The 18,043-nt window shown below is 36.8% G+C and overlaps 2 protein-coding genes across 2 annotated transcripts; one reads left to right on the top strand and one right to left on the bottom strand.

Annotated features, from left to right (window-relative positions):
• Positions 1 to 397: 397 nt before the first annotated feature.
• On the bottom strand, positions 398 to 5,479 carry ei24 (EI24 autophagy associated transmembrane protein). The gene is made up of 11 exons (XM_016269582.1): positions 5,387 to 5,479; positions 4,517 to 4,647; positions 4,035 to 4,180; positions 3,893 to 3,953; positions 3,744 to 3,810; positions 3,534 to 3,658; positions 2,864 to 2,983; positions 2,666 to 2,777; positions 2,461 to 2,572; positions 660 to 734; positions 398 to 560 (listed from the first exon to the last, which is right to left on the bottom strand). The coding sequence occupies exons 2-11, from the start codon at positions 4,556 to 4,558 to the stop codon at positions 398 to 400; spliced, it is 1,023 nt and encodes a 340-aa protein (XP_016125068.1). The 5' UTR covers positions 4,559 to 4,647; positions 5,387 to 5,479.
• A 67-nt stretch (positions 5,480 to 5,546) lies between these two features.
• LOC107583385 (beta-galactosidase-1-like protein 2) lies at positions 5,547 to 17,778 on the top strand. Its single transcript, XM_016269580.1, has 19 exons — positions 5,547 to 5,791; positions 6,744 to 6,929; positions 7,004 to 7,072; positions 8,097 to 8,192; positions 8,718 to 8,826; positions 8,907 to 8,999; positions 9,070 to 9,151; positions 11,002 to 11,066; positions 11,147 to 11,231; positions 11,495 to 11,632; positions 12,114 to 12,194; positions 13,766 to 13,872; positions 13,966 to 14,112; positions 14,200 to 14,271; positions 14,832 to 14,910; positions 15,001 to 15,088; positions 15,161 to 15,272; positions 16,112 to 16,228; positions 16,478 to 17,778. The coding sequence occupies exons 1-19, from the start codon at positions 5,700 to 5,702 to the stop codon at positions 16,559 to 16,561; spliced, it is 1,902 nt and encodes a 633-aa protein (XP_016125066.1). The 5' UTR covers positions 5,547 to 5,699; the 3' UTR covers positions 16,562 to 17,778.
• The last annotated feature ends 265 nt before the right edge of the window (positions 17,779 to 18,043 follow it).

The raw sequence follows: 18,043 nt of genomic DNA, 5'->3' as shown, positions 1-18,043 counted from the left end.
TTAGTTCCCATCGATTTCAATTGTGTGTACCATTTTTCAAAATATCTTCTTTTGAGCTCAGCAGAAGAAATAACAGGTTTGAAATGACAAGAGAGCAAGTAGTCAAAGACAATTTTCATTTTTGGGTGGGCTATCTCTTTAATCACAACCAGACTAAGGGGCCGTTTAAACAACAATGTTTTCAGCCAAAAACGGGAAACTTTTTATGCGTTTTGCCTGTTCATTTACACGACAACGGCGTTTTGGGGAATGAAAACGCATATTTTTGAAAACGGGTTTCAAAGTGCAAGTTTTTGAAAACACCACCGTTATCGTTTCCATGTAAACACCAAAAACGGTGACGTCAACGCGCGTGCGTAGTATGTGTTAGGTATGTAGACATGCGCAGTACGAGAAGTCACTGGGGGGGCATAGGTCGCTGGCGCGTCGGGGACATGTGAGGCGAGGGCAGCTTCTCTGTGGACGTGGAGGTCGTGATGGAGCTCTGCAGGTGCACCGTCTTGTGGAACAGTTTGTTACTGATGAGGACGACCAGGGAAAAGAGGCGGAGCTGGAAGTGGCTGCATTGTTGGAAAAAACGGCAATGTTATCAGTGATAAAATCTCTCTTTTTTTAGTAGTAAGTTTTAAGTAAAACAAAACAAACAAAAAAACACTTACTAGAGTTTGACTGGGGTCTTTGCTTCATTAGCGCTGATGATGAAGAGCGGGAAGAGAATGGAGAACAAACAGCCGCTGGAGGAAAGAGCACAAGATTCAATAGTCGCACAGAAATTATTCATAAACACTCTTGGAATACAACATATGCCTAGGAAAACACTAGGGATGTCTCAGAGTGATAAAAAAAAAGGTGACATTTATTCACCCTCATATCATTTCAAAACGGACTTTCTTCTGTGGAACACAAAAGAATATATTTTGAAGAATTTTGGAAACTAACCAGTGTTAGTTCCCATCGATTTCAATTGTGTGTACCATTTTTCAAAATATCTTCTTTTGAGCTCAGCAGAAGAAATAACAGGTTTGAAATGACAAGAGAGCAAGTAATCGAAGACAATTTTCATTTTTGGGTGGGCTATCTCTTTAATCACAACCAGACTAAGGGGCCGTTTAAACAACAATGTTTTCAGTCAAAAACGGGAAACTTTTTATCCGTTTTGCCTGTTCATTTACACGACAACGGCGTTTTGGGGAATGAAAACGCATATTTTTGAAAACGGGTTTCAAAGTGCAAGTTTTTGAAAACACCACCGTTATCGTTTCCATGTAAACACCAAAAACGGTGACTTCAACGCGCGTGCGTAGTATGTGTTAGGTATGTAGACATGCGCAGTACATGTCGATTTTAAAGGCAAGCGCGAACAAACACACACAACAATGGCGGAGTACATGGTACTGTTGTTGCTGTTTAAGAGTTTGCTAACACTTCTCCAGCAAAGTGTGGATTTACTTCACCAATATTACAACCAACAGCGGAGACGCATCATATACATGATTGTATGATTGTATGATTGATATGATTGTACCTTATGATGTATGACGATGGCAGAGCAGTCAGTAGTGCCATGGGCAAGCCGAAGCCAAAGTATTTGAAATGACAAGAGAGCAAGTAGTCAAAGACAATTTTCATTTTTGGGTGGGCTATCTCTTTAATCACAACCAGACTAAGGGGCCGTTTAAACAACAATGTTTTCAGCCAAAAACGGGAAACTTTTTATGCGTTTTGCCTGTTCATTTACACGACAACGGCGTTTTGGGGAATGAAAACGCATATTTTTGAAAACGGGTTTCAAAGTGCAAGTTTTTGAAAACACCACCGTTATCGTTTCCATGTAAACACCAAAAACGGTGACGTCAACGCGCGTGCGTAGTATGTGTTAGGTATGTAGACATGCGCAGTACGTGTCGATTTTAAAGGCAAGCGCGAACAAACACACACAACAATGGTACTGTACATGGTACTGTTGTTGCTGTTTAAGAGTTTGCTAACACTTCTTCAGCAAAGTATGGATTTACTTCACCAATATTACAACCAACAGCGGAGACACATCATATACATCATATAATCGTCACTTCACTACAGGTACTGTTTACTAACAAGGTGAACTTGTTAGTAAAACTACTGGCCTGGCATACGTAATACAGCGTTTTTGGCCACTCGGATATGTATAACGGGAATCGTTTTGAAAACGTTGTTGTGTATACGTGAAACTTTTTAAAAACGCAAGGGAAAAACTTTTCCGTTTTGGACTACATCGTTGTCGTGTGAGAATGAGTCGAAATGGACTCAGCGCGAACAAACACACACAACAATGGCGGAGTACATGGTACTGTTGTTGCTGTTTAAGAGTTTGCTAACACTTCTCCAGCAAAGTGTGGATTTACTTCACCAATATTACAACCAACAGCGGAGACGCATCATATACATGATTGTATGATTGTATGATTGATATGATTGTACCTTATGATGTATGACGATGGCAGCGCAGTCAGTAGTGCCATGGGCAAACCGAAGCCAAAGTAATACGGCCAGTTTCTCTCAATGTTTGACAGCCTTTGGTGCATTTCAATCCCTTCAGAAGAGATGCAATGTCAATCAGGAAAAGTTTAGAGTAGATACTCTGATCGTTTATCACACTGACTGATCAGAGGAGTCACACACTTACCGTGATTAAACCAGCGATATTCAAAGCAGTAAAGTGAGTAGAGCAGAGACATGTGCAGGAGACTGACCAACTGACCAATAGCATCAATGGGGAAGAGACTCACAATCCATCCCTGAAAAACAACAGACATAAAAGTATGTTTGAATTAGAGAGATAAACAAGTTGAGTGGAGATGTAAAGATTTCAGCGATCTTCTACCTGAATGAGGAAGAGGGCCTGGAGCAAAAGATTGAAGAGCATGTCTGCAATGATCTTGCTGACGCTGGGAAAAGGCTGAGCTTTCCGTCCAGACACTTCAAACGCCAGATCAGCAATGTCCTGCCCAGCAAAACAGAACTAAATTTACAACTTTATATTTCCAATATTACAAAACAGATATGTATATATGTAGCCTATGTGGTTCTTGAGCACCAAATCAACATTTAGGAATGATTTATGAAGGATCATGTGACACTGAAGACTGGAGTAATTCAGCTATAACATCACAAGAACAAATGATATTTTAAAATATATTAAAATGAGAAAACAGTTATTTAAAGCCGTAATAAAACTTCACAAGATTTTTGCTTTGACTGTATTTTTGATCAAATAAATGCAGCCTTGGTGAGCATAAGAGACTTCTGTCAAAAACATTTAAAAATCTTAACAACCCCAAACTTTTGTACGGTACTAGTGTACATACTGGAAACTGGGCATGCTGATGACTTTACCACTATGAAGTCCTGCCTAACTCAATAAGCATCGTAAAATCACTGTAAAAAATGTTTTGGGTTTTTTTGCTCTAATAAATTGAAAAATACAAGAATGCTGATTTCACGATCAAACCAGCAAGCCACTCATAAGATATGTACAAAAAAAAAAGTCTCACCTGGAACCAAATGGCATTGACTATCTTGCTAAGCACAAAGAGAGGCAGAACCCAGAGAGCACTGAATACAGATGTCAGGATGAACTCCAGCCAGGACCACACGTTACCATGCAGCGAAGGGTCACCTAAAACCAGATCAGCAGGACAAGCATAAATACAAAGACATATCTGGACTATATGACATGAAAGTTCCTTAAAAGCACCACATACCTATGATTCTAGCAGTGAGGGACTGTAGCAATGGTATAAATACCCGATAAAACAGGAACAGGCTTAGCTGTGAGAGAAAACAAATGGGATTTTTTTATATAATAGTTTAGCCTATGCATAGTTGGCCAAGAAGAGATTGAGAAACATACCCAAAACACGCCTCCATTCCAGGCACAGCACTGAAAAATTCGACTTGCTAGTTTTGGTTCACTGTTAAAGAAAGAAGCATATTTTATCAGGACTGATAGTATTATAATAAACTGAATGGATGAATTTGAATGGCACATCTACCTGTCCTGTTTCCGTTCATCGCTCTGAGCCCGTCTCATCGCCAGGGCCCCGCTCGTTCTGCGCCTCCTCTGCTCCTCCCGCTTCTGCTGAATCCGAGCATCGAGCTTAGAGATGGTTCCAATGCCCAGGATGGAGTCCTTGATCCCCTAAAATGAAACAGAAAGATCGCCACTTGGATTAAGGCCCACTTGTGTGAATGATGTTAAAAATTGACTGAATACAGTAAAAGAACTGATTTTAATACATTTTAAAAAGTAATTTATTCCTGTGATGCAAAGCAGAATGTTTAGCATAATTACTCCAGTCTTCATTGTCACATGATCCTTCAGAAGCCATTCTAATATGCTGATTTGCATTAAAAGAAAAATAAATAAAAGGCCAGCTTGTGTTTCCAACCAGGACCCAACACCAAGAACTTACAGATGTTGATGAGCTTTCAAGTAGTACATTAAAACATTAGGTTTATTAGATTAGGTTCTGACCATCGCAACATTGCGGACAAACGCTCTGACACTGTCCGTCATCTCCACACCGGCTGCAGAGTCATCAACTGCAGGAGGGACAGCCAGGGGCCAGGCAAGATCTCATGACAGGAGGAGGACACGCCTGCAAACTGTCCAGAGAAAGACAACTCTTCATATCTGAGGCTTCATAACTTAACATGCTTTAATTTCAGTGCTAAGCCATTTGATCCAGCGGCTTTGAAAAAAAAAAAACTACAACACTGAAAAACATTAGTCATGAACTGAAATAAAGGAATAAATTAAACAACGTGCCATCAATTTTATTAGAGGGAACTTAGAGGCCCACAACTGAAATGACATGACATGTATGCTGAAACATGCCCTAGTGGAACTCCATGTGATCAAGGGGTCACACATAAATGTTTAGTTTTGAAATGTTGTTGTATGCATTTGTCATTTTTATTTAATTTCTTTTATTTTCTTACGTGTGTATATATACATATATAGTATTTATAATTACTTTTTCTTATTTGTAAGTCGCTTTGGATAAAAGCGTCTGCTAAATTACTAAAAGTAAATATACAATAACAATCATATTTTTACAATACATTTTGACCAGAACTAAAGCTTGGTGTAGATTAGAAAATAACACTCTATATGTCCAAAAGAACGCATAATATTTCAGGCCAAATAAGATTATCATCATTTCGATGATCAAAAAACACTGTAACGAAGCAGTTTGATGGACCAGTTCTCTAGTAAACAACAAAGCCAGCAGCATTAGCCAGTAGATCATTAGCTGAGCAGCTAAATACAACTTATAATAGATATTATGGGACACCTATAACCATAGAAAGCATGTCAACATATCAATCCAGCACATCGTACCTCATATGCCTATTTAGGCTAAAATCTTCTCTTCTCCTGAAGCCTTGAAGTATCACTCTCTTTTCTCAAGCTCTCACCAAAACAGCATCAGGCCAGTGCAGCTGCGCATCCGCGGTGTGGTGAGACATATGACGGGATTTGTAGTTTTTAGACCCCGCTGATTGACAGGAACTACACCGCAGATACCCAAGCGACGCTTTCTGTTTGTTCCTAGAAACATACCGCTTAAATGTCCCTGCCTTTTACTTGATACTGTTGGGCACTTTATTTCAGAATATATTTGAAACATTCATAGCTCTTAAATCAGGAGCACATGGCTGTTTTCAGTATAAGAAACAATCATAGGAGGCGATATGTTATTCTGTTTTTGAGTCTCGCGTGCTTTATTATATACCGACACTTCAGGTAAGGCAACATTTCTAAGTTAAAAAGTCTTTAATATTTAATCTTTTTATATTTGATTTTTTTTTTTTTTTGCATGCAGCTGGACAGAAGGAATACGCAACATAAAAATAAATTAGTCAAGTAATTCACTATTCAACTCAGAATTAGCAGGGTTTTTTAATTACACGGTATTTTAATGTGTCCTTGTTAAAGTGTATTTGCATGTTTAGGTACTGAGTAATATTAATTACCAACATGTAGCCTACTTACTATAAGGTTAGGGTGAGTATTAGGTTTACGAGCAGTTGAAGTAGGCTAACTATGATGTAGCATAATTTACTGTTACTGCTATAGTATGTAGGCCTACATGTAAAATAAGGACAACAATAAAATCAAATGTTACCAATGTTGTAGAAGTGTATTTACAGGAAACATTTAGTTTTTAACTTCTCTTTGTAATTGTGCTTCTTGGCGAGTTATTCATTCATTCACTGTGCTTCTTTACGAATTCCAGCTTTCAAGTATTTATTTATTCATTTACGTTAAATGCTTTAATTGTTCAAATTGTATTAGTTTCAAAATAACTAGGCCTAACTGTGCTTTACTAATTTCAACTTTCAAATATGTATTTTTGTTTGTTTATGTTAAATGATTTAATAGTTATTAACTGTCTATGATTTCAACTTTCAAGTATGTAATTATTTATTCGGGATACAAATGGCGATAATCAATTTCAAAATAGTTAACTGTGCTTCTGTCTTTTGAGAATTTATTTATGTATTTATAATTATTCAATTATGAATTCATATTAATGGGCAAAAAGAACTTCAAAATAATGAACTGTGCTTCTTAACTTTCATGTATTTATTTATTTGTTTGTTTTTTCAGTGATTTAACTGTTGAAATGTTCATGTAAATTTCCCCAGGGAAAATGTTCTATTTTCTCTCAGTGTTTCTCTTGTTGTGTGTCCAGAGGTCCGACAGTAAAGATAAGGATAAATCGATCAGTGGGTCTGAGGGTGAACTCTTCCCAGTTCACTCTGGGAGGAAAGCCCTTTCGTATTCTGGGGGGCTCTTTACACTACTTCCGCTTGCCCAGAGCTTACTGGAAGGATCGGATGGTGAAAATGAAAGCCTGTGGTCTCAACACTCTCACTGTGTAGGTTTGAAATGGACAAGCACAGTCAATGATATTGAGAAGCATTCAGTAATCAGACTGGGTTTATCTTGCAGTGACGTGCCATGGTCTCTCCATCAGCCAGAGAAAGGAGAACTACGTTTCCAGGGAGGCCTTGACATAGAGTAAGAAATCCTCCCTATCCTTTCCCTAATTCCCACATGTGAGAACATTAGCGCTATATGTGAGCAGTGTATTTTGATCCTGGAAGGATCTCTCACCTGTATTTAATGCCTTGTTGGACTTTCACTCACGGTAGTTAGACAAACATCTCTGAGAGCTCCTGTTGCCGGTCCTCTGACAATACTGTCGGTCTGCTGTTGTCAGGAGGGACTTTGTTCTCATTCTTGTTTCATCCTGGTCTGCATCATTATCTGGGCTCTGCACAGCACTGGGAATACATCATTAATGTAGATCCTTGCTCTTCCATAACAACACAACCCTCCAACTGCAGAATGAGTCTAATATCATTGCAAAATGTCAAGATCTTTTAAAATCAGAGTGAGGTCTGAAGCTGTAAACGACATGGTAGAAATTCTAAAAGGTCATGTGATCAAGTGGTTACAGAAAACATTGTTAAATGCTTAAATTATTAAATGACAATAATTCAGTTCTAAGTAATTAATTATGCTTCTTTACAAATTCCAACTTTCACACATTTATTTAATTTTCTGTTAAATATTCTTTAACTATTAAAATCGTAATAATCCATTTTTAAGTAGTTAACGGTGCTTCTTTAACTTTCAAATATTTATTTAGATAAAATGGCTATAATTAATTTCTAAAAAAAATAACCATGCTTCTTTACAAATTCCAGCTTTCAAGTATAGATTGATTGGTTTAGTTAGTTAGTGAAATACTTTAATTATTAAAATGGCAATAATTCATTTTTAAATAATTCACTTTACAAATTAATATTTGTATATTATATTCATTCAATATTTATAGAATTTATTTAATTTATTTTGTTAAATGCTTTAGTTATTCAAATGGCAATAATTAATTTTCTTTTGTTTCTTTACAAATTCCGACTTTCAAATATTTATTTATTTGTTTATTTTAACTATTAATTTAATACTTTATTTATAATTCTTTGACTGCTATCTGATCATTTTAGGTGTCTAATTTTTTTGTCCATCCATTTCACAGAAGTTATCTTCACTTGGCTGCAGAGGTGGGACTCTGGGTAATTTTACGTCCAGGACCGTACATAGGCTCTGACCTTGACCTTGGAGGACTGCCCAGGTGATTTCTGCCATTGAATGAAATATAAACGGCTCTACTGTAGCATAACTTTCAAGTCGTATCCTGCAAATTCCAGAGAAGATGTGATTAAAAACTGTGAGGCAGCATTCAAACCAAAATGATGTGCCACACTTTGTGGTAATGCATGTCATGAGGGGAATAAAAAAAACCTTTTACAAAGAGCTACAGTTAGATATCCGGTGTGTCTTCATTTTGGTAGTCCACTTTAGATATTCTACTAACTTTGCAACTACATTACCAACCACCAGTCATTAGAGTATTAGTAGTCTGTCTGCTTAATATTTGCTTACAGATGGTCCTCCAACAGACATTCTACTAAGCAGTCTTTACAAGTACATGTCAACTTCTTCTACTAACCTTAACTTACCAGTCCACTAATATTTTAATGACAGTTAGTTGCAAGTAGAATGTCTAAAGTGGACTGTCAATGTCAAGTTTAACATCACACCGAAAGATAAATTTGTTCTACTTCTCTCACCACAAACAAACCACTTCCCTCTTCAGCTGGCTTTTGCGTGATAGAGAGATGATGCTGCGTACCACTTACCCAGGATTCATAGCGGCTGTAAACGTGTACTTCGATAAGCTCATTCCCAAAGTGGTGCCTTTCCAGGTAGGATTCTTTTTGGAACACAAGAAGTGCTAAAAAACGTACTCTGACTGATCTTTGACGTTGGGCTTATATGATGTCAGTTTAAGAAAGGTGGGCCTATCATTGCCGTTCAAGTGGAGAACAAATATGGATCACATGCAAGAGATGGAAACTACATGTCATTTGTCAAAGAGGTACAGTATGAATAAACATTCCAAACTCCGATGTCATGCTTTTTCTCGATTTTAATTCAATTTCTTCCAGGCTCTCCAAGACAGAGGCATCAGTGAAGTTCTCCTAACATCAGACGACCATGAGGGTCTAAAATATGGTGGAGTCCAAGGAGGTACAAACAAAACATGAGAATTAAATCCAAAATTGAATCCAATTTAAAACAACACATTAGTGCTGGGCGGTATACCGGTTCATACCGAATACCGTTGTTTATTTTTGTTATGATATACATTTTTTAAATACCGCAATAATAGTATGTCGCTTAAACAACGTTCGGAATGCGACACTGTTTGAAAGGGGTCCCTTTTCACTGTTGCACTGTGGTGAGGGCACAGCTGTATGTGTTACTAAGCGTGAAAGTTCCAAAACTGAAGCTGTAGAACTAATAGAACGTGATGACACAGAAGAACTCATCCACAATATCCACATTGACCGCCACAAATATCCACCGCCCCCTGCCATCAGCTCCCGCGTCTCTCACACACACACACGAGCGCGACTTTAGCACTAGATTTAGCAACCTTCATACCCTTTTAGCGGCTTTTTTCCATAGAATATTCATACTGACAAACCTAGCGACTTTCTAAAAACCTTAGCTATGGTTCAGTTGTAAGATTTCGCCAGTGCTGTCCCACGAACGCGAGGTCTGACTTTCCCGGAGAAGTGTCGCCTCTCTCGGCGTCTGTTCTGTGCAGTGAGTGGCAGAGAAGCAGCGCATTCAGTTGGCCGCACCGCAGCCGACTCGTCAATAAATGAGTACAAAACAGCGTTTCCTAGCACCTGTCGCTTACTGATTGTTTGGAATTATAAATATGAGCGTAGTTCATCTGTTAATATCACATGCACTTTTTTGTTTGTTGTTTTTTTTTAGTTTGTTACTCAGACGCAGGCAGTGCGCTGCATGAGACAAAAAAGTAATATAGCCAAAACAACGCATAGCTGCTCTTTAGTGTAGATGCATGTTGATTTTATCAGACGATGCCGCGATTATAAATGAGAGAGACTCCTGGTTAACGTATTAAAAGGGGTTGTGTTTAGTCACTATTTAGTGTGGTATTCTTTGACAATATTCACTCATCATGACAGTAAAATAGGACATTCTAAGTCAATATACTGCAGTATTTCCTCTCTCAATCAGTAGAAAATATGGTTAACACCCGGTCATGCATGAAAAAAAAAATACCGCCATGTACCGTGAAACCGGTATAATTTTGAAAAATACCGTGATATCAATTTTTGGTCATACCGCCCAACACTACAACACATGACCAATCACTATGGAAGCAATCACTGCAATATGTAGACACATCATTACCAATCAAAATCAATGACGTAATACATTATTAGACCTGCCTCTTTGCATAGAAAAAATACATACACCATAAACACATGAATAATGGAAAAAAAGAAAGAAAAAGAAAAGAAAAGCTCTATAACATCATTACATCATTGATTTTGATTGGTAATGATGTGTCTACGTACTGCAGTGATTGGTCATGTGTTGTTTAAAATTGGAATTGTTTTTATATGCCTGATGAAGGTCAAACGTTGTTAGTTAATAAATATTTTGATACATTTGCAAGTGCGGATAGTGTGCAGGATTTATTCTTCTTTTTTAGTTTTTGAAGTTTTGATCTTTTTTGGTTGTTTTTCCTATGCACCTATCAGTTACAGGTGTGTGAGGGTGATTGTTAAATGATCCTTCAGAAATCATTCTAATAAGTTGATTTGCTGCTCAAGAAATATTTTTTATTATCAATGTTGAAAACAGTTGAGCTGTTTAATATTTTGGGGAAATTGTGATATTTTTTTCCACTTTTGATCAATGAAATGCATCATTGGTGAATAAAAGTATTAATTTCTTACACACACACACAATTACCGACGTCAAACTTTTGAACAGTAGATTAGATATGAACAATAAAAAGTGATTGCTGTCAAATATTCTTTCCTCCATCACAGCTTTAAGAACTCTAAATCTACAGAAAATTAATCATGATGACATCAAATATCTGGAAACACTACAGGTAGATATTTTAGTGTCTGTTTTGTAAATAAAAGTGTTCTATGAAACGTTTAACATTACTTTAATCTCATGTGCATAAAGCCCAACAGTCCTGTGCTGATGATGGAGCTCTGGACAGGGAGGTCTGATGGATGGGGCGGTTTACACCATAGTTTACCTGCAGAGGGTAAGATGATGTCATATGACACAATAAGAAAAACGAAACATAGAAATTAATAAAAATCAATAATATTTTAATATTTTTAAATGAATCGGTTAAAGCAATAATTATTAATGTTTTATTGTACTTTTTTTTCTTTTTTTTTTTAAATAGTGTTCTATTTATTTACTATTTATTTATATTAATTATTTTAAAAGCCCTTGACAAATTGCCGTTTAACACGATGAACATAAAGGGCCAACTGATGTGAAATTTCCTTTCTAATATAGACTTGCTTGCCGTGGTAAGAGAGACACTGAGACGAGGAATGTCCATCAACCTGTACATGTTCCACGGAGGGACAAACTTTGGCTTCATGAATGGGGCATTGGCCAACCCATCTTACAAAGCTCTGGTTACAAGCTATGGTTTGTATTAAGGCACGATCACACCAAGGACGATAACTATAAAGATACCGATGAAGATATAGTTCTAAAAATCGTTCTCAATATTAAAGAATAGCAGAGTCCACACCACAGCTATAACGATACAGAGGAATGATATCGTTGGAATCACTTTTTGTTCCAGCTGATACAAACATTGACACCCAATCAGAATCCATCCTGCTATAACGAGCTTGAGAATTTAAAGAAGCAGACGAGCGTGCGGTATCATTAAAAAAATTCTCTTTTTATGTTTCACATGAAAAAGGATGTCAGGTTTGGAACAACATGCGGTTGGGGGTGATGATTGCGATCTTCATTTTCGGTGAACTGATGTTGTACTTCACAATATGTCCAGACAGTGTGTGGAGCTATCAAGTACAGCACAAGCATTTCATGTAGGACTGAAAAATTGTATTTGAAAACGCGTAACACAAGCCTTTCTTTCTCTCTCTCTTTCTTTTAGATTATGATGCTCCTCTGTCAGAAGCAGGAGATTACACACAAAAGTACCATCTTCTCAGAGATCTTCTCAGCAATTTCAACAGTATGTGATCCCATCCTTTAAGTAATAGGGTTTTACTTAGTTTCTTTGTCAAAACTGATTTGGAGAAATTTAGCATTACATTACTTGGTCACCAATTGCAGTGAATGGGTGCCGTCAGAATGAGAGTCCAAACAGCTGATAAAAACATCACAATAATCCACAAGTAATCCACACAACTCCAGTCCATCGATTAACATCTTGTGAAGTGAAAAGGTGCATGTGTTTGTAAGAAACAAATCCATCATTAAGGTTTTTTTACTTTAAACTGCTGCTTCTGGACAAAATACCGGACCTAATCCGTAATAATGCTTCCTCCAATGCAAAAGTCCATCCCCTGTTGTCCTCTCACATCAAAATCCACCATTATATTTGTTTAGAATGGTTTTCACATGTAAATAGTGCTAGATCTGTGCATATTTTTCTCCTGATGCTGATAAGACAACTTTTATACTGGAGAAAGCAATTTTAGATAGAGGACTCGTATTTTAGCCAGAAACAACGGTTTGAAGTTTAAAACATCTTAAAGGGTTAGTTCACACAAAAATTAAAATTAGCCCACAAATTACTCACCGTCAAGTCATCCGAGGTGTATATGACTTTCTTCTTTCAGACGAATCAAGTCGGAGTTATATAAAAAATTGTCTTTGATCTTTCAAGCTGTTTCATGGCACTCAGCGGGTGTTGCATGCATCAGTCCAAAAGAAGTTAAATGTGTACAGTTGTACACGGAAGCAGTTCCGGGCGGATGATGTATGAGGTCAGTGCTGCGCATGCGCCGCTCAGAAGTGACGAACGCGGAAGCGCAGTGGAGAAATCAAAGCAAAACACCGGTCACTTATTAGAAGTACAAAACGAGGATTTGTAAAGAAGAATGTCGGAGGATTTCGATATAAGCCAAGAGGAGACTGGTTTTCCTTTGCTAAAGTAAGGAAACTTTGCTTCCTTTGCTCCTGTTAACAAACGTTGGCTTTCACGAGACGCGCGTGCGCAGCGCTGAACTCATACGTCATCCGCCCGGAGCTGCTCAACTGTTGGCGCAAGCTACATTAAAGTGATGATTAAGTTTTTAATATGGATATTTTTCTTACAAAAACGCATCGATTCGCTACAGGAGGCCTTTGTTCACTCCCCGGAGCCGTGTGAGACACTTTTTTTTTATGGATGGGCGCTTTTTATTTAACTTCTTTTGGACTGATGCATGCAACACCCGCTGAGTGCCATGAAACAGCTTGAAAGATCAAAGACAATTTTTAATATAACTCCGACTGGATTCGTCTGAAAGAAGAAAGTCATATACACCTAGGATGACTTGACGGTGAGTAATTTAAGGGCTAATTTTCATTTTTGGGCGAACTAACCCTTTACAGACAGATTTGTTTGTTATAAAAATGCAGCTTTTTGCACATTCATCTTGGATTCTTTCAACATTTTGGATGCTGTACAACATATTATCGATTTATATTATTTTCCTCCCGTCCATGTGGCCTTTTTGGAAAAGTTACTACATTGTGTCTAATAATAACATGCTCACGTGTTTTCTGAGCTGTGCTGATTTCTCTGATGCTCTTCAGGTGAAATCCTCTCTGAGATGCCTGGTCTCCGCTGGAAAGAAGAATATGAGGCAACCATATTGTTCCAGCATCTGTCCCTGTGGGACGCTCTGCCATACACACATGAGGTAAGAAGTCTACATGACCCTGACTTTACCCTGAGAAACAGAAACATTTACTTTGAGAAATGAATCTCAAAATCCAACTTCTTTACCCTCGAGCCTTTCAAATCCCAATTCCCGGTCAATATGGAGAATCTGCCTGTGAATAACGGTAACGGCCAGGCATATGGATACACCCTCTATGAGACCACCATCATCAGAGGAGGCTCCTTAAAATCAGGACGCAACATCCAAGACAGAGCCCTGGTTAGTGCTGATAAACTGTTAAGCTGGGTTGTTGTATATGAATATGCATCTGCTCTAATTTAATTTTAATCAGGATTTCCCCCCTAGGTTTTTTTGAACCAAAGTTTCATTGGCATTTTTCATCACAGAAATGTAGAATTAGCTGTTCCTGATGGAAAGGTATGATTTTATTTTTTTTACATCTTTATATCTTATTTTTGTTCTGTTAATGTTGAGTTGGTCTATTAAAAAACATGATCTTATAATTGTAATATCTTGTAATAATATCTATCCCATTTTCTATCTATTAATATAATATATAAAAACATAAACTCTACAGTTCAAATGCTTAGGGTCAGTAAGATTTTTCTTTGAAAGAAAGAAAATTAATACTTTAATCCAGCAAGGAAACATTAAATTGCTCAAAAGTGACAGTAAAGACATTTATAATGTTTCACCAGAGAACCCTAAAAAAAATGTATCACGGTTTCCACAAAAATAAGCAGCAGCTGTTTTCAATATTGAGAATAATAAGAATTGCAGCAAGTCAGCATATTAGAATGATTTCTGAAGACTGGCATAATGATCCTGAAAATTCAGCTTTAACATCACAGAAATAAACTGCATTTTAAAATATATTCAAATAGAAAATAGTTCTTTTAAATTATAATATTTTACAATATTACTTTTTTTACTGTATTTTTGATCAAATAAATGAATTGACTATTGATTATCTGTAGGAGAAACGCACTTTGAGTCTGCTGGTGGAGAACTGTGGACGTGTGCATTACGGTAAAGACATGGACAACCAGCGCAAAGGTACAGTTAATGACCATCAGTGCTTTGTGTTTTAAGATGTCACAGTCTCTCTGAAACATAACTATCAACCTATTCAAAATCTGTTTTCAGGTATTGTTGGGAACATTTTATTAAATCATACGCCTCTTAGAGACTTCACAATATATAGCCTGGATATGACTCCTGACTTTATTGACAGGTGAGTAGAATCTTACTATGTGACAGGCCATGAAAGATAAAAGAAAAGTAATCATTTATGCTTTTATTTCAGCTTGTACAGGGCACCTTGGAAGTCCGTCCCTAACAAACTAAGCTTCCCAGGATTTTTCCAGGGAAGGTTATTTGTGAATGGATATCCCAGTGACACTTTCATGAAGCTGCCAGTGAGTTTAATGAATTAGGACAAAATTTGAACGCTTAAAGTAATAGTTCACCCATGAAAATTTGCTGAAAGTGTACTCACCCTCAGGCCATTCACTATGCAGATGAGTTTGTTTCTTTACCAAAACAGATTTTTTTGAGAAATTTAGCATTACATCACTTGCTCACCAATGGGCCCTCTCTGCAGTAAATGGGTGCCGTCAGAAAGCGAGTCCAAACAGCTGATAAAAACGTCACAAAAATCCATACCACTCCAGTCCTTGTGAAGTGAAAAGCTACAAGTTTGTAAAAAAACAATTCCAGCATTAAGGCGTTTTAAATTTCAACCATTGCTTCTGGCCAAAATATGAAATTATAATCCATAATAACACTTCCTCCTGTAAAAAATATTCTTCCCTTGTTGTCATCTCACATCAAAATCCACCAACATATTCGTTTAGAACGGTTTTGGACCGTTTTCACTTAGAAATGGTGTTTGATCGTATTTTACCCAAAAGCAATAGCTTGAAATTTAAAACATCTTAATGATGAATTTGTTTATCACAACATGTGGCTTTTTGGTTTACAACACGTTAATTGTGGACTGGAGTCATGTGGATTCCTTGTGGATTACTGTGATGTTATCATCAGCTGTTTGGAATCTCATTCTGACGGCACCCATTCACTGCAGAGGACCCATTGGTGAGAAAGTGACACTAAATTTCTCCAAATCCGTTCCAATGAAGAAACAAACTCATCTACATCTTGAATGGCCTGAGGGTGAGTAAATTTTCATTTTAGGGTGAACTACTCTTTAAAATTTGGTTAGAAATATTGTACTGATTATTATGTCCCCATGCAGGGTTGGAGTAAGGGTGTAGTCTTCATTAATGGCCAAAACATTGGACGGTACTGGGATGCTGGACCACAGCAAGCTCTGTTTCTACCAGGACCCTTCCTCAACAGTGGAATGAACCAGGTCAGTTTATATACATTTCCATATATACATTTATGCTATATAAATTTTTTGGTATGTGTTTGAAGAATTACTGCAAATGTCAATGTTGAACCACTGATCTATAATAGAGATATAGTGTCAGTGTGTTGAACCCATGTAATATTATTTAGAATCTTGAATAAAATGTTTGGAATTTTAGTGGCGGAATTTGTTTCCATGGCAACAAATCAACAAAAATTCTCAAAGATCTGTTTTTCTTTTATTCAACAGGTGATTGTGTTTGAAGAAGCAGAAGCGGATTTTAAAATCCAGTTTGAAGATTCTCCTGATCTGGGAATGACAGTTGACATTTAATGAACAAAATTCAAGAATGTTTTATGTAAATCAACATACGGCTAAAGGACACATGACTGTACTGTCAAATACATAAACGCTATCAAAGTGCCTGAACAAAAATGAAATGAGCAAAAACTTGTATGTCACTGTTGGATTGTTAAAACATTAATAGCACATTTGTATTAATAGCATGGCTTTGCATTCCATGATATTATCTCAAATGTTTTCATGAAAAAGTGCCGTCTTGCTGGGGACTGTGTAATTTTGTGTTCAAATGGAAAATGTTTGAGCATGTTGAGATGGACTGCCTATTATAACTCAGTTGAGGGTGTGTGTTTGAATGACGGCTTCATTTGTTAGCAAGACACAAGGTAGATTTAGGTTTTTGATTGTCTCATGCTGTTTACTGGCTGAAATTAGTCATATTAGTGCAATATTTCGTTTATTTTTATATGAAAATGTAAATGTTGCACTGGCCATGTAGGCAACAGGATTTTTCTTTTCAGTAATTTCCACAGGCAGCCAATTGGTTACATGAGTGCATTTACTGTATATCCAGCGTTATTGTGTTGTTTTCCCTTTGTGCAAACACTGAGAAAGATTTTATATTTAGCCTAAACTGTATTTTGTTACAGGTTTGTTCAAATTGAACTTACTGTACATGATACCTCATATTTTACAGTTCAATTTAGGAAGGATCTTTTTAAACCATCAGACTTTGGCCTAAATTTCATCTGGCAGACAATAAAACAGGTTTTAAAAAATCCAATTTGAGCCATATTTATGGGCAGAATATGATTGTGTGATCGTGTTCATCAAATACTATTTCTATCTAAACTTCAACTCAAATCAGCTTTGTAAACTTCTTTTAGAATCAACGTTTTCCAGAGCATTTTCTGGAATAAATCACTTAAATCCTTTCTTAACTGAGAATTGTTCTTCAATGAGAGTGTCTTAAGTCTGGAATACACTGCACGACTTTTAAAATCTGGACAAATCTTAAAACACTATGCATTAGAAACTTTGACAACTTTGTAAATGGTTTTAGAAAAAACAGGGCATCATACACTAAATGAGTGAAGATCACGCATTAAATATGCAGTATTGCATTTTTACACCGAATTTTGAGCAGACAAAAAAAGAGTGTGCCCATCATACACCCTGTGATTTTCTGTAAAATCCGCACTGCAAGAAAATGCCTGTAATTTTAATGGTAAATGGTTATCAGATATGGTGAAAAACTATACATTGGAAGATTTCATGTAAAATACTCTTAAATACAGTAAAAACGCAAGTCAAAAAGAGCATCTTATAATTTAGTGGAAAATTGGTCCTTGTGTGACACTTTGATCATTTTTCATAAAAAAAAAATGATTTGTTATCAGTTATGTACATTGGGGCTTTACGTATGTTACATCTCATGTTGTTAAATTAATGGTTATTGCATTTAAGTCTCATGTATTACCATGATGGTGGTTTGTATTTTTGTGGATGAAACTG

This window comes from Sinocyclocheilus grahami, unplaced genomic scaffold, assembly GCF_001515645.1.
Source record: "Sinocyclocheilus grahami isolate Dianchi unplaced genomic scaffold, SAMN03320097.WGS_v1.1 scaffold53.1, whole genome shotgun sequence".
In the NCBI taxonomy this organism is placed as follows: domain Eukaryota; kingdom Metazoa; phylum Chordata; class Actinopteri; order Cypriniformes; family Cyprinidae; genus Sinocyclocheilus; species Sinocyclocheilus grahami.
Note: the sequence above shows the minus strand (reverse complement) of the source record. Positions and strands in the feature narration are given on the sequence as shown.